The sequence below is a fragment of the Falco peregrinus genome, chromosome 5 (assembly GCF_023634155.1).
Source record: "Falco peregrinus isolate bFalPer1 chromosome 5, bFalPer1.pri, whole genome shotgun sequence".
In the NCBI taxonomy this organism is placed as follows: domain Eukaryota; kingdom Metazoa; phylum Chordata; class Aves; order Falconiformes; family Falconidae; genus Falco; species Falco peregrinus.
The window spans coordinates 81,495,108-81,508,715 of record NC_073725.1 but is presented as its reverse complement, the minus strand read 5'-3'; the positions used below and the strand labels follow the sequence as shown (position 1 = coordinate 81,508,715).

Genomic DNA, 13,608 nt, shown 5'->3' with positions numbered 1-13,608 from the left:
CAGGAAACTGTCCTTGTAATGGATAAAGCTAAGCCAACACTGGGATTTCAGTGCAAGTTAAGAGATACCTAGATATATGAATCTGATGTTTCTGAAAGTCAGGCCACTCTTTGAAAGGAGTCTAAAATATTTCTTATAATGGGGAAAAACCAATTCTGCCTTCACTTTTATATACACATATATGTGTACATAATTATTCACTAATATAATTTAATAAGCTTAGAGTAATTTCCTCATCATTAGCATAAAGACAGATTGTATTTTCGTAGTAATGTGGAAAAATTTTCTCTAGGGTTGTGTCAATGTGTAAATATTTCCACGAAAGTGTGAGAGAGCTCTCCATCAACTATTACACTACACTGCGAAGACACAACTATGTCACACCAACTTCATACCTAGAATTGATTCTTACCTTTAAGACTCTGCTGAATAGCAAAAGGCAAGAAGTTGACATGATAAGGACTCGTTATCTTACGGGACTTCAAAAACTTGACTTTGCGTCTTCACAAGTAAGTTTCAGATGAAAACACTGAATATGTGCCATATGCATATTTTAGTATGGGGTCTGTATAAGGTGATTAAAACTTATAAAAATAAAACTTGTTAAATTCCCTTTTCACTATTTTCATGATGCTATTGATAATTTTCTATAGAAAGCCAGCAAAGTTAAATTACTTCTTAGTCATTTCAAGAAATTGTGGTATGTAAGTTTGGATTATAGCACTTAATGGAAAGCTAAAAGAAATGGATGGTACTCCTTAAATGTTTAAGAACTAAATCTTACAAATTTCAATATTTTTGCAAAACCTTATATGGAGAATCCATGCTTTGGCATCCTAGTACCTATTACCCGTTCCAAAATAATGGAGAAGTTGAAGGATATTGTAAGGCAATAACAAACATTAATTCCTGAGTAGATTCCCAGTAGGAAATTGATCAGGGTGCAGGTAAATAACCCCCTGTTTCAAGCCATGTGATCCAGGTATTGATCTTCCTAAAATGCAAAGTAAAGGGGCTTCCAGATACTTGCTGGATGAAGAAAAGCATCCAGTTTGCAGCTGTTGCTGTCACTAATTCTGTTTCCTTCTGAGTTTCTTTTGAATGTTGTTTTCCACCTGTGCAATAAAGGATTATTTGGGGTTCCATAAGCTGAAACTGACTATGAGGGAAAAAAACCCAATTAATTTATTTATTTATCATTATTGAAGTTAAGTGGATCATAAAAAAGCAAGCATATTACATGGATGATAAATGGGCAGATTTTTTTAAAGGATTTCTTTAACAGCTCTTAGTTCTCTAGCCTAATTTTACTATTTAAATAATTATTTAGATCATGTCCCTTTTTAGATTGTATTAGTATAGTGTCTTCTGACCTTTCTCTCTAAGACATCAAGATGTGAATTGCATGTAATGTTTACACAATTTCTTTCTTGATTTCCTTTTTATGTTCATCAGGTTGCAGAGATGCAGAAAGAACTGACTGCCCTTCAGCCTGAACTGATTCGAACTTCTGCAGAAACAGACAAAATGATGATCCAGATTGAAAAGGAAACAACTCAAGTAGATGCAAAGAAGGAACTGGTGTCAGCAGATGAAAAAGAGGCTAATGAAGCAGCAGCTGTTGCTAAAGCTATTAAGGTAGTGTACAAGGGCTTGAGCCTGAAGTATGATGGGTTCCAAGTCTTTGCAAGTAAATAGGAGTTGTGATGATGTATTAATGGGATGATTCAAGCACTTAAAGTAACAAAGTTGCAAGAGATGATAAATGACATATTCCTAATTTAAACAAGGTAAATTTTGGCTGGAGTATGACTATATCTCATAGTACTGCATAGCTTCCCTTACTAGTTCACATCCCAAAAGCAGTATCACTTTTATTTCTGTTGTAATATGTTCTCCTTCTCAACAGATTGAATAATGAGGTTATACTGTTTCCAGGCCCAAAGACTGTTTAGAGTGAGCTGAGGTAATTTGGCGTAGCGCTGCGTGGAGCCCTATTAGGCATCACCTAAGAGATACTGCCACAGCCAGATCTCTGTAGCACAGAATTTCCCATGGGAAGCTGCAGGATTCCTCAGTATTTTTTTTTTAACTAGTTGGTAGTGTGTGAGAGATAAGATAGATAATTACTGAGACCTGAGTACATGATAAAGAATTTAAGCTACATAGTGTATAGTTTTTACCTGATCAGCACTGTAAGATTTAACTAAGAACAACCATATAAAACCAGTATTTTAATTCTCCTTGTCAGACCAGAAGGACTTTGATCTTGGAAGCTTGTCTGGCTTTTTCTGCCATCAGTTCAGCTTATGGAAGTTAGTAATTTTTCTACAAACCTTCCCTGTTTAAACTGCGCAAACTGTGAAAGTAGTTTTCTCTCCAAGAAACACAATGTTGTGAAGAGTCTTTTTATTAGGTACTTAGGAGCAGAGAAGGTTCTTTGCGGCTGTGCTGTAGAGAGGTCGTCACTACACGTTGCAGATGTGGTATTGTAGGAAGGTTTACAGGCTGCTGCCCAATGTCTTCACAGGACGAATGTGAAGGAGACCTTGCTGAGGCCATGCCCGCTTTGGAGGCAGCGCTTGCAGCTCTTGATACCCTGAATCCTTCAGATATCTCTCTTGTGAAATCCATGCAGAATCCACCTGGTCCTGTTAAGCTTGTCATGGAGAGCATCTGTGTCATGAAGGGAACTAAACCAGAGAAAAAGCCTGATCCAAGCGGCAGTGGTAATGATGCAGTATTTGTTATCCCTGCCCTAGGAATGCTTGGGGTACTGCTGTGTTGTGCTGGTGAAGTGCTTCTGGTGTGAATGCAACCATGTGCACTAAAAGTGCGTTTTGCTGGCGCTGACTTAGAATTACGCTGCATAGCTAAGAGCTGCTTTTGCCTTGTAACATACTGCCCTTGCTTGACACTGTTGTACAGACTTTGTAAGTATGACCCCAGTCACCAGCACAAAGTAATTTCTTCAACTTGCTTTGACCTAATCTTGAAATTTGCATCACCTTGAGGAGCTCTGGGAGCTGGAGGTGTGCTGTGCACCATTTGCCTGCATTTTCCCCTCTAATCCCTGCTACCAATCTGTATCAGTTATGCCTAGAGAGAGAATTCTAGCTATACCCCTGCCGTAAGTAATTACTTTAACAAGCTCTTTCTGTGTGGTTTGTGGTGTTATTGTGGGATTGCACAGTATCTGCAAGGTAGGAAAGAGAATTTCTTCTTTCGTTTTTCTTCTACCTTATGCCCCCACAGTTCAACCCGTCATGACTGAAAATAAGAATTCTATAAATGCCTTTCATCCAAAACTGTTTTATCTAGATTAGGAAGGAATGCTTTCACATAGTTACTGACCTACCTGATAAACTACGCTAAGAAAGACTGTATAGTGATTTGTTTCCCTTATTTTGCTTGGTTGATTTAGAATTAATATGTAATTAACAAATATGACATAGGTTAGTGATGCTGATATTTCTGTCTGAATTTCTTTAGGTAATGATTTTCCCAAACTCGTTAACAGTAGTCGCATAGAAAAATTTTGTTGCAAAATCACTGATGTTAATTCTCCATATTATGTTTCAAGTATTTTTTTCAGTTTGAACATGCATTTTTTAAGTCTGATTTTAGTATTATTTGCAATATAGGTAAAATGCTAGAAGACTACTGGGGGCCATCTAGAAAAATTCTTGGAGATCTGAAATTCCTTGAGAGCTTAAAGACGTATGACAAGGATAATATTCCTCCCGCTATAGTGAAGAGAATTAGAGAGAGGTTTATTGACCATCCAGATTTTCAGCCAGCTGTCATTAAAAATGTCTCATCTGCCTGTGAAGGACTATGCAAGTGGGTGCGAGCCATGGAGGTGTATGACCGTGTAGCAAAAGTGGTTGCCCCAAAGCGTGAACGTTTGAGAGCTGCAGAAGGATTACTGGACATTCACATGCAGAAGCTAAAAACAAAACAAGCAGAACTTAAGGAAGTAGTTGATCGCCTCCAAGCTCTGAATGATGAGTTTGACAACATGAATGACCGAAAGAGAGAGTTAGAAAACAATATTGAACTCTGTTCACAAAAGCTTGTGAGAGCTGAACAGCTAATTAGTGGTCTTGGTGGAGAGAAAGACAGGTGGACAGAAGCTGCACGATTATTAGGAATTCGGTATGTAGACCTTATAGGAGATGTGTTGTTATCATCAGGAACTGTGGCTTATTTGGGAGCCTTTACTGTTGATTACCGCCTAAAATGTCAAAAGCAGTGGCAGGTCGTGTGCCGTGAAAAGAACATACCATGCTCCAGTGATTTTAGCTTAACTAATACATTAGGGGATCCAGTCAAAATCCGTGCGTGGCAGATTGCTGGATTGCCAGTTGATTCTTTTTCCATTGACAATGGCATAATTGTTTCTAACTCAAGAAGATGGGCTTTAATGATAGATCCTCAGAGGCAAGCTAACAAGTGGGTAAAAAATATGGAGAAAACTAACAGGCTGTCAGTTATCAAACTATCTGACACACATTATGTGAGGACGTTAGAAAATGCTATTCAGCTTGGAACACCAGTCTTGCTAGAAAATATTGGTGAAGAACTAGATGCTTTCATAGAACCCATTTTATTAAAGCTAATATTCAAACAACAAGGAGTAGAATACATGAAATTAGGGGAAAATATAATTGAATATTCACGAGATTTCAGGTTTTATATGACAACCCACTTAAGAAATCCTCATTATCTTCCTGAAGTGGCTGTAAAAGTTTGTCTACTCAACTTCATGATTACACCTTTTGGTCTTCAGGACCAGCTTCTTGGAATTGTAGCTGCAGAGGAAAAGCCTGAGCTAGAAGAAAAGAAAAATAAACTGATTATAGAAAGCGCAGCCAACAAAAAACAATTAAAAGAAATAGAAGATAAAATCCTGGAGATCCTTTCCAATTCAGAAGGAGACATCTTAGAAGATGAAACAGCAATTAATGTTTTATCTTCATCCAAAGAGTTATCTGAAGAAATCTCCGAAAAGCAAAAGATTTCCTCTGTTACTGAGATGCAGATAGATTCTACTCGAATGGGATATAAGCCAGTTGCTATTCATTCAGCTGTTGTCTTCTTCTGCATTTCTGATCTGGCAAACATTGAACCTATGTACCAGTATTCATTGATTTGGTTCATTAACTTGTATGTTCAATCTATTGCTAAAAGCAAAAAAAGTGAAGATCTAGAAGAGAGAATTAAAAATATAACCGAGCATTTCACTATAAGCATCTATAATAACATCTGTCGTTCACTGTTTGAAAAGGATAAGCTGTTATTCTCCTTCCTTCTGACAGTAGGCATTATGAAGGGAAAAGACCAAATAGATGATGAGGTTTGGCATTTCCTGCTGACAGGAGGTGTTGCTCTTGATAATCCTCACCCCAATCCAGCTCCAGATTGGCTGTCTGACAAATCATGGGCTGAGCTCGTACGTGCATCTAGTCTGAAAAACCTCCAGGGACTAATGGAACACGTAAGAGAGAATTTTTCAAAGTGGAAACTAATATATGACTCTGTAAGACCCCATGAAGAAGCCTTCCCAGATGCATGGAACACGTTGGTGGGGTTGGATCGCATGGTTATTCTCAGATGTTTGAGACCTGACAAAATTATTCCAGCAGTGCAGGCATTCATTGTGGAAAATATGGGAAGAACGTTTATTGAACCACCTACTTTTGACCTTGGAAGAAGTTACAGTGATTCAAATTGTTGTGCCCCTTTGATTTTTGTATTATCACCAGGTGCTGATCCTATGGCAGGTGAGATTGGTATTAAAAAAATTGTTTTAATCTGGTTAAATGTCACTGAATGTGACTAAACTGATAATAGTGTAGGCCCCTTCATTTGTTCTTTAAAGTGTCTTTAAGGTAAAATACAGCAATAATGGAATATAAAACATTTGCATGTGTCCATATATAAACAATGGTAGTAAAATTGGTAGAGGGTAGCATGAATGTAGTGGGGAGAAAACGTCTAGGTCTGAGCAGCAATTTAGGGATCTAACAGCTTGTAACATCCAGATCAGTTTATAATTTATGAATGCATTACAACTATTTCAGTGGGTGTTTGGGACTTGCCTCAGTCTTGTTGCAACCCCTCCTCCAGAAAGTTTCCTCCCTCTCAGTTACTAATTAAATGGTGTATATGACCACACTTAAAAGCACATCTGTTAAATGTCCTTTAAACAATAGCCACCCAGATTATTTGTGAACCTGGTTTTCTGCCAAAAGAATTGTAATATGGAGCCATACCATACGGATGTATTTCCAGGAGGTACTGGTTTTGATGGCAAAGCTGGAAGGTTATTTTTAACCAGATCTAAAGATCCAATTTACAGCTCGACCCCCATAAGTAGTTGTACCCATGCAACAGAGAGAGTAGACAGCAACTAGAATGCAGGCTGGAATTAAGCGCTCGGAGCTAAAGGAGAGAACAGGCATTTCACCTGGCTAGTTTTGTGGGGGTTTTACTGTTACTTTATACACCTAAATTTTACCATATGCCTCAAACACAGTGACTGATACAGCATTTGATCCTACTTCTGGGTTGTTGAGGTGCTTTGGTGTTTTTTTCCAATTTACTAAAATATTTGTTGACTTTTGCCCCTTTAATTTTTATAGTATAAAAAATGATCAATACAACATAGATTACTTTCTAATAGACTTTGTCTTTGCATGTGTGAAACTTACCATCATAGGTTTGCTAAAATTTGCTGATGACGTTGGCATGGGAGGCACAAGCATTCAAACTATTTCGCTTGGACAGGGACAGGGCCCAATAGCAGCAAAAATGATTTATCAGGCTATTACTGATGGAACCTGGGTAGTGTTACAGAACTGCCATCTTGCAACAAGCTGGATGCCTGCCTTGGAAAAAATCTGCGAGGAAGTTATAGTGCCTGAGAATACCAATGAGGAGTTCAGGTAGGAGTTTGTTTTGCTCTTTTTAATGGGAGTATTTCTCATTTGCTGAAGATATTAGTAAAAAGAAATGAAAATTCTTTTGTGTGAACAGTTAAGTATAACATTTGTATTGTTTATGTGCAGTGATAAAATAAAGATACCTAATTAGGATGTTATCTTTTCTACCTGTCCAATATAATCTACTTTTTGCCTGCATTTTAGAACAAATGTAGATGTTATCAATATAGTTAAGAAATCAATAAAACAGTCTTCTGCAGATCAATATTGAGGATTTGTCAATATTGATTATTTTTTTTTATAATGTGCTTTTTAACATTCTTTTCAGATTGTGGTTAACTAGTTATCCATCAGAAAAGTTTCCTGTTAGTATCCTCCAGAATGGCATCAAAATGACGAATGAGCCTCCAAAAGGAATTCGAGTGAACCTTCTTCGATCATACCTCAATGACCCCATCTCTGACCCTGTGTTCTTTAGCAGCTGCCAAAAGCCAGAAATGTGGCAAAAACTGCTGTTTGGCCTTTGCTTTTTTCATGCTGTTGTGCAGGAAAGGAGAAACTTTGGCTCACTGGGTAAGGTTTAGATTATTTTGCAAGTTGTTTCAAGATTAGTAGTTTTGAAATGCATTATTGGAACCTGTCTGTAAAAAGGCAGTATTGTTAGCAATATTACAAGAGTGTGATCTGTATTGCACAGAACACAGTAAAGTTTAAAAGCTGTTACTTTCAGGGGTTCTTGTTCAGACAAAGCTACTCTTGAAGCTACTAAAAGTATTACCCTGGGGGAGGACTAGAAAGTACCAGTTTTCCAAGTAAATACATTATACAGTAGTTACATTAAATTATATCTTACTAAATTACTAATTTATTACCATAGTTCTTACTAACCATCAAATCCAGTTCCGTTTTAAATTTTCATAATTAAGGATCTGTCTTTCTGCTTTTGTTATTTATGTGTGTACTTCATTTTAACAAAGCTAGTGCATATGCTTACTTGGTGTGAAACAAATTTCTGTAGCTGCATTGTGTTGTTCATAGCACAGCAATGAAAAGATACATATTTGTAAGATTTGTGCTTCAGGTTTTTCTGTAATCTTGAAATATTTAGGAAACTAGATAGAATTTCCACATAAAATATAGAAATGTATGGAATTACAGGTTCCATTTTTATAGCTATATAAAGCTTACGCTCTCCACTTAAGTTCTCAGCCTTCCACTCTTTGTCATAACAGGTTACTGTTACAAAATGTTATATTTTGACTGCAAATAACTGTCCTTATTTTAGTAGGCAGCTGTTTAAATAAACACTAGACTGCTAGTATGAAGATACTCATTCATTGCTTTAAAGTAAAAATACAGGTTTTGTAAGTGACAAAGACGTTAATTTTCAAAAGCAACATCCAGTGAAGGTTTAGATTAGATATTAGGAAAATTTTCTTCACTGAAAGAGAGGTCAAGCATTGGAACAGGCTGCTCAGGGAGGTGGTGGAATCGCCAACCCTGAAGGCGTTTAAAAACATGTAGATGTGGTGCTTAGGGACACGATTTATTGGTGGACTTGGCAGTCCTAGGTTAACAGTTAGACTTGATGATCTTAAAAATCTTTTCCAATCTATATGATTTTATGATTCTATGATCTACTGTTTAATGTGACTGGCTGTCTGGGGAAAGGACAGTTGTAGCAACAGCCCGATTTTTTTATTTACTCTAGGAGTATAGGTTTTCTGAAGGATTTTCTTATCTGAAGTATGCTCCTGTGTGGTTTGTTTTAATTTTACTTTTTTACTCTGAATGTCCTATACAAAAAGCATTACTAGATGGGCAGACTGATTTAAAAATTAAAATAATCAATGAATTAAAACTGCTGTTCTCATCATTTCCAGATAGCAACAGATTAGCTTAAAGTACTGAGTAGGTCTGTGTTCTACTTAAGGTAAAATATAATTTTTCAGGACCATGTGATGCCAAAATACAAAGATGGTACTATTATTTTAGGATACAGTATTGTTATGGAGTCGTATTGTCTCTTGTGCAATAAACAGCCTGATAAATTCCGGGGCTGCTACTAGGTACTGTCTGGCAGCTGTTACCTTCAGTTCTGCAGTTGCAGTATAATACCAATACCATCATTTCCTGAGTACGGTTATCAGGACAGTGCACCATTACCCTGTGTATCTTTTCTGAATTGAACAGGTTGGAATGTTCCATATGAGTTCAATGAATCTGACCTCAGAATCAGCATGCAACAAATCCAGATGTTTCTGAATGAATATGAAGAAATCCCATTTGAAGCTCTGACATATCTAACAGGTACAGGCATTACACCCTCTAACATATTGACTTTCCTAGGCACTTTCAGCTGGTACAGTGATAAACTGGTGAATTCTTGACAAATTGAGTGGATTCCATTCAGGTTTACTTCCTTGGCCTTCCACATACTGAGAAGTGGGAACCCAAGCCCTCAGATGTCATCGCTGTCTTGGCCATTTATAGCTAGAAGAATTACTAATGGTCCAGCAAACCTCCTGGTTTTTGTTTCATATATGTAAAAGAAAAACATCAATGGCCTTTATTTCACCTTAGCTGATCAATATGATCCTGAAACAGTAAGCATTGGCAGTTTACCAGAGGGTGTGATAATACTCATCAGTTTAAAGCAGGAGGTGTTGACATGTGTAAATAACTTGGTTGCTGTGCCTGTTCAGTTCTCTTTCTCCAGAAAGATAGCTGCTTCTTGGCACCTCCTTTGTCAGCCTTATAAAGATCATTCTTGATTTTTGCTAATATTATGATTAACTTTATGAAAAAGAATTTTGGGAGTCAGGATTAAAGGAATAACTGTGAGCTTTTAGCTGTTCTCTGTACTTTATATCGGTGTAAACCTCCCTTCATTGCTTGCCTATTACTTAAATCTCTCCAACCCCTTCTGCACAGGGTGTTGCATATTTGTAATCCCTTGGTTTTTACTGTATACATACATAAGAGCACAAGTCTTATGAGGAGCAGCTGAGGGAACTGAGGTTGGTTAACCTGGAGAAAAAGAGGCTTAGGGGAGATGTTATCACTCTCTGCAGCTGCCTGAAAGGAGGTTGTAGGCAGGTGGGGATCAGTCTCTTCTCCCAAGTAACAAGCAAGAGGGCAAGAGGAAATGGCCTCAAGTTGTGCCAGGGGAGGTTTAGATTGGATATTGGGAAAAAATGCTTCACTGAAAGGGTCGTCAGGCATTTTAACAGTCTGTCCAGGTAGGTGGTTGAGTCACTGTCCCTGGAGGTGTTTAAAAGATGTGTAGATGTGGTGCTTAGGGACCTGGTTTAGTGGTGGGCTTGGCAGTACTAGGTTAACAGTTGGACTTGATGATCTTAAAGGTCTTTCCCAATCTAAATTATTCTGTGATTCTATGATCAGGTTAAGTTTGTGTGAAAGGAAAAGACAAGGATCAGCTATATAGCACTGTTCAGATTTTGCCAGTTCTAAAAATTCTTCTGAGAATTTCAAGCAAAAGAGCTGTCATTTAAAACATGAGACTATTTACTGTGGCACGAGTAGCAGTTTTTCAGACCAGCTCATAGTGCCCCTCAAGCTTTTTATCATCAAGGCACACAAATTTGCCCCGTAGTTCCAAAGGTGTTAAAAGTGCCTAATTTCCATTGAATCAATTGAAGTATAGGACCTAAAAACTTTTGAGGATCTGGAGCTTAGGAACTTCAACTTACTGGAGCTACACTTTATTGCAAAACAACTTTTATTTGTTCATTAACTTTCAATTTTTCATCCTGGTTTTCTTTGTCCTTTCCCAGGGGAATGTAACTACGGAGGTAAAGTAACAGATGATAAAGACAGGCGTCTTCTCCTGTCCCTACTTTCTGTAGTCTATACCAAGGACATAGAACAGGACAAGTATATGCTTGCAGCTGGAGATGACTACTACATACCACCGCATGGTCCATATGAGGTGAGAAGATAATGGATGTAGATTCTCACTGACTTATTGGAACTAACCTTACCTGTTGAATACAAACCTTATCTGCTGAATACAACAAATAGAAAAGAAAACCCATGAGATCACAAAGCCATGTCAGAATATATCTTATGTATGAAATATCAATCTGGTACTTAATATCTAACACACTGCAATGGAGATGTAGTGATCACACAATATTCTGATGTTTGTTGATGCACCCCTATGCTGGTTTCCAGTACAGTTCTAGAAAGCTAATAGGAGTCAGGCTTCAGGAATTTACAGGGTACCTCTGCACCCTATGGCAACCACTTTTGTCTTGAAAGCAGTGATCAGGATGAGGAGGTGGAATGGCAGGTGTGTATACTCAGTTTTCATCCCCTTTTCCCCTTCTAACAACTGCATAGAGATAACAAATGTGCTCTAGCCTGCAGCTGTAGGGGTGATACATACAGCATCCTACCCTCTTCTGTGACTTACCAGTGCTCCTTGTGCATTTCCAATGTACATCCTTTGTCTTGCTTTCTCTTGCTACTTACATGAAGGCAGTAAGAACAACTCCTCAGTGAGTCTTTGAATCATTCAAAACTTTTGCATTTATCTCTGTGGATTGAACAATTCCTAGATGGATTTAACTGGGAACTAATGTGATTGTAAACAGGAAGGTTCTGTCCAAGTTGGGTTTACTGATCCTTGCATGATTTCTGGTATCTAAATGTTTCTTTTACAGTCTTACATTGAATACATACAGAGTTTACCAATTACAACACACCCTGAAGTGTTTGGACTTCATGAAAATGCAGACATCACCAAGGATAACCGGGAGACTAATCAGCTTTTCCATGGAGTGCTCCTGACTTTGCCTAGAGAAGCAGGGGGAGGTGGCAAGTCCCCTCAGGTAACTGGGGAAGAAAGATCAACTTGTATCTGGAGATGTGCCCTTTCCTGTGTGCCCTCTAGTTCTCTGAGTAATCCAACAACTCTCATCACATGGCTGTGGCATCGGGAGTAGATGTGAATGTCCCTGAAGAGAAGCAGACAGATTTGGCATAGAAGGACCTTTAAAGATGGAAGATACCCTAATGACTTTTAATTCAAATAGGTTAATACCACACAACCCCGCCTGGCTGAGTAGAGCATGCAGTTTGAATGTTTCTTTCACCTTTCATGACTTCAAATAACAGTGAAGTGCTTCGCTTCGGTCATGAATGGTAGTTAGAGCACAGTTAACAATCGCAGTTGGTAAAGCAACTGAAATCACATTCATCTCTAGGCAGTTTTAAAGTATGACATTTCATTCCAGTCTACACATTCCAGCGATGAGGTTTGTGCACTGGCCTGACTTCATCCCTGCCATTCTCACTAGGGGACAAACTGCAGAGTGCCAGGAAATTATATAAAGTCATTCAGCTATCAGGCAAGCCATGTGAGCCTGCTAGAGGCAGAAGTTGTCTTCCTGGTGAAGTCTGTGCTATAACGGCACTTCCAGTCTGTTACTACTCACTGAATGCTTGGGTTTTGAGATACGATTTTTTGCTTCCCCTTGGCTGCTTCAGTTCTTACAGTCCCAAACATGTAACTCTGTGTGTGGCTTGCGTGGCACAAAGAAAAGGGGCAGTTTGGCAGAATGGAATCACTTAGACATGGACCTCCCTGTCATCTACCCCTTCATGGGACCTGGTTGTGAAGATGCTGGGAATTTCTTCTCTTCATCCTGCTTGTGAAGATGCTGGGAATTTGTTTCCTTCATCCTGTCCTGGCAGCTCAGGATGCCCCTTTGAGACACAGATAAATGACCTTGCAAGCCCCTCAGACTTGTCATCCTGTATTTTATACACAAGTGGATTCTTGAAAAGTGGACTTGGTGGAGTCTCATTTCCGGCAGGGTTGTCTGGTGATCATATTCTCTCGTGTCTAATATGCTCTAAGTAAAGCTGCTCTCATGGCTGGGGTATTCATATGGTCTTCCTGCCATTTTCCCCATGCTGCATGCTTTCTTTTCCTTCATTGTGGCAACAGTAGGACTATGCTTGTCTGCCCTACTGCCGGTTTCCTTAGAAGTTACCTAAAACCTTTCTACAAATTCCAATGAAATTCCTAACAAATTTAAAATTATTGAGAAGGGAAAAGGAGCAAGCAGGCACATGTGGAGATAGACAAGATGATGCACAAAGGGAGTAAGAGCATGTAAGCATTATTTCTTTAGGAAAATGGACTAAAATACCTATGTGGTTTTATAGAAAAAATGTAAAATCTATAGGGTTTTGTGGAATTTACTGAATAAAAATAGGTGAAAAAAGGGAAATTCCATGTACATTGCAAACTTGTGATTTCAGGATATCGTTGAAGATTTGGCACAGGACATTTTATCCAAATTACCAGATGGCTTTGATGTTAAAGAGGTTATGAAGGTATACCCGGTACTTTACGAAGAGTCCATGAATACAGTTCTTAGACAAGAAATAATTCGATTTAACAGGTATGGCCAAGTGTTCTGTGTAGCACTACTAATAGTGAAATACGCTTGTGTTCATCAGTGCTAGCCACTCACAAGCCTTAAACAGTTACAAGCCTTTTATAAGACATTGTTCTTAACGTGATAGATTCTGCTTTGGATGTACCTTATGAAAAGGATTGAAAGCTGCGGATGACTACCTGAATGTAGAAATAGTACCTATATTCTTGGAGTATGAACTTAAATCA

General features: G+C 38.3%; 1 protein-coding gene across 1 annotated transcript in view; it reads left to right on the top strand.

The window, feature by feature from the left end:
• DNAH3 (dynein axonemal heavy chain 3) overlaps nt 1-13,608 on the top strand; it is a 67,034-nt gene that overhangs the window by 47,089 nt on the left and 6,337 nt on the right. Inside the window, exons 50-59 of the mRNA XM_005228940.4 lie at nt 293-509; nt 1,456-1,638; nt 2,531-2,729; nt 3,645-5,786; nt 6,725-6,950; nt 7,276-7,520; nt 9,141-9,257; nt 10,745-10,899; nt 11,636-11,803; nt 13,242-13,384. Of these exons, the coding sequence (XP_005228997.3) occupies nt 293-509; nt 1,456-1,638; nt 2,531-2,729; nt 3,645-5,786; nt 6,725-6,950; nt 7,276-7,520; nt 9,141-9,257; nt 10,745-10,899; nt 11,636-11,803; nt 13,242-13,384 (3,795 nt within the window). The remainder of the gene's footprint in view (nt 1-292; nt 510-1,455; nt 1,639-2,530; nt 2,730-3,644; nt 5,787-6,724; nt 6,951-7,275; nt 7,521-9,140; nt 9,258-10,744; nt 10,900-11,635; nt 11,804-13,241; nt 13,385-13,608) is intronic.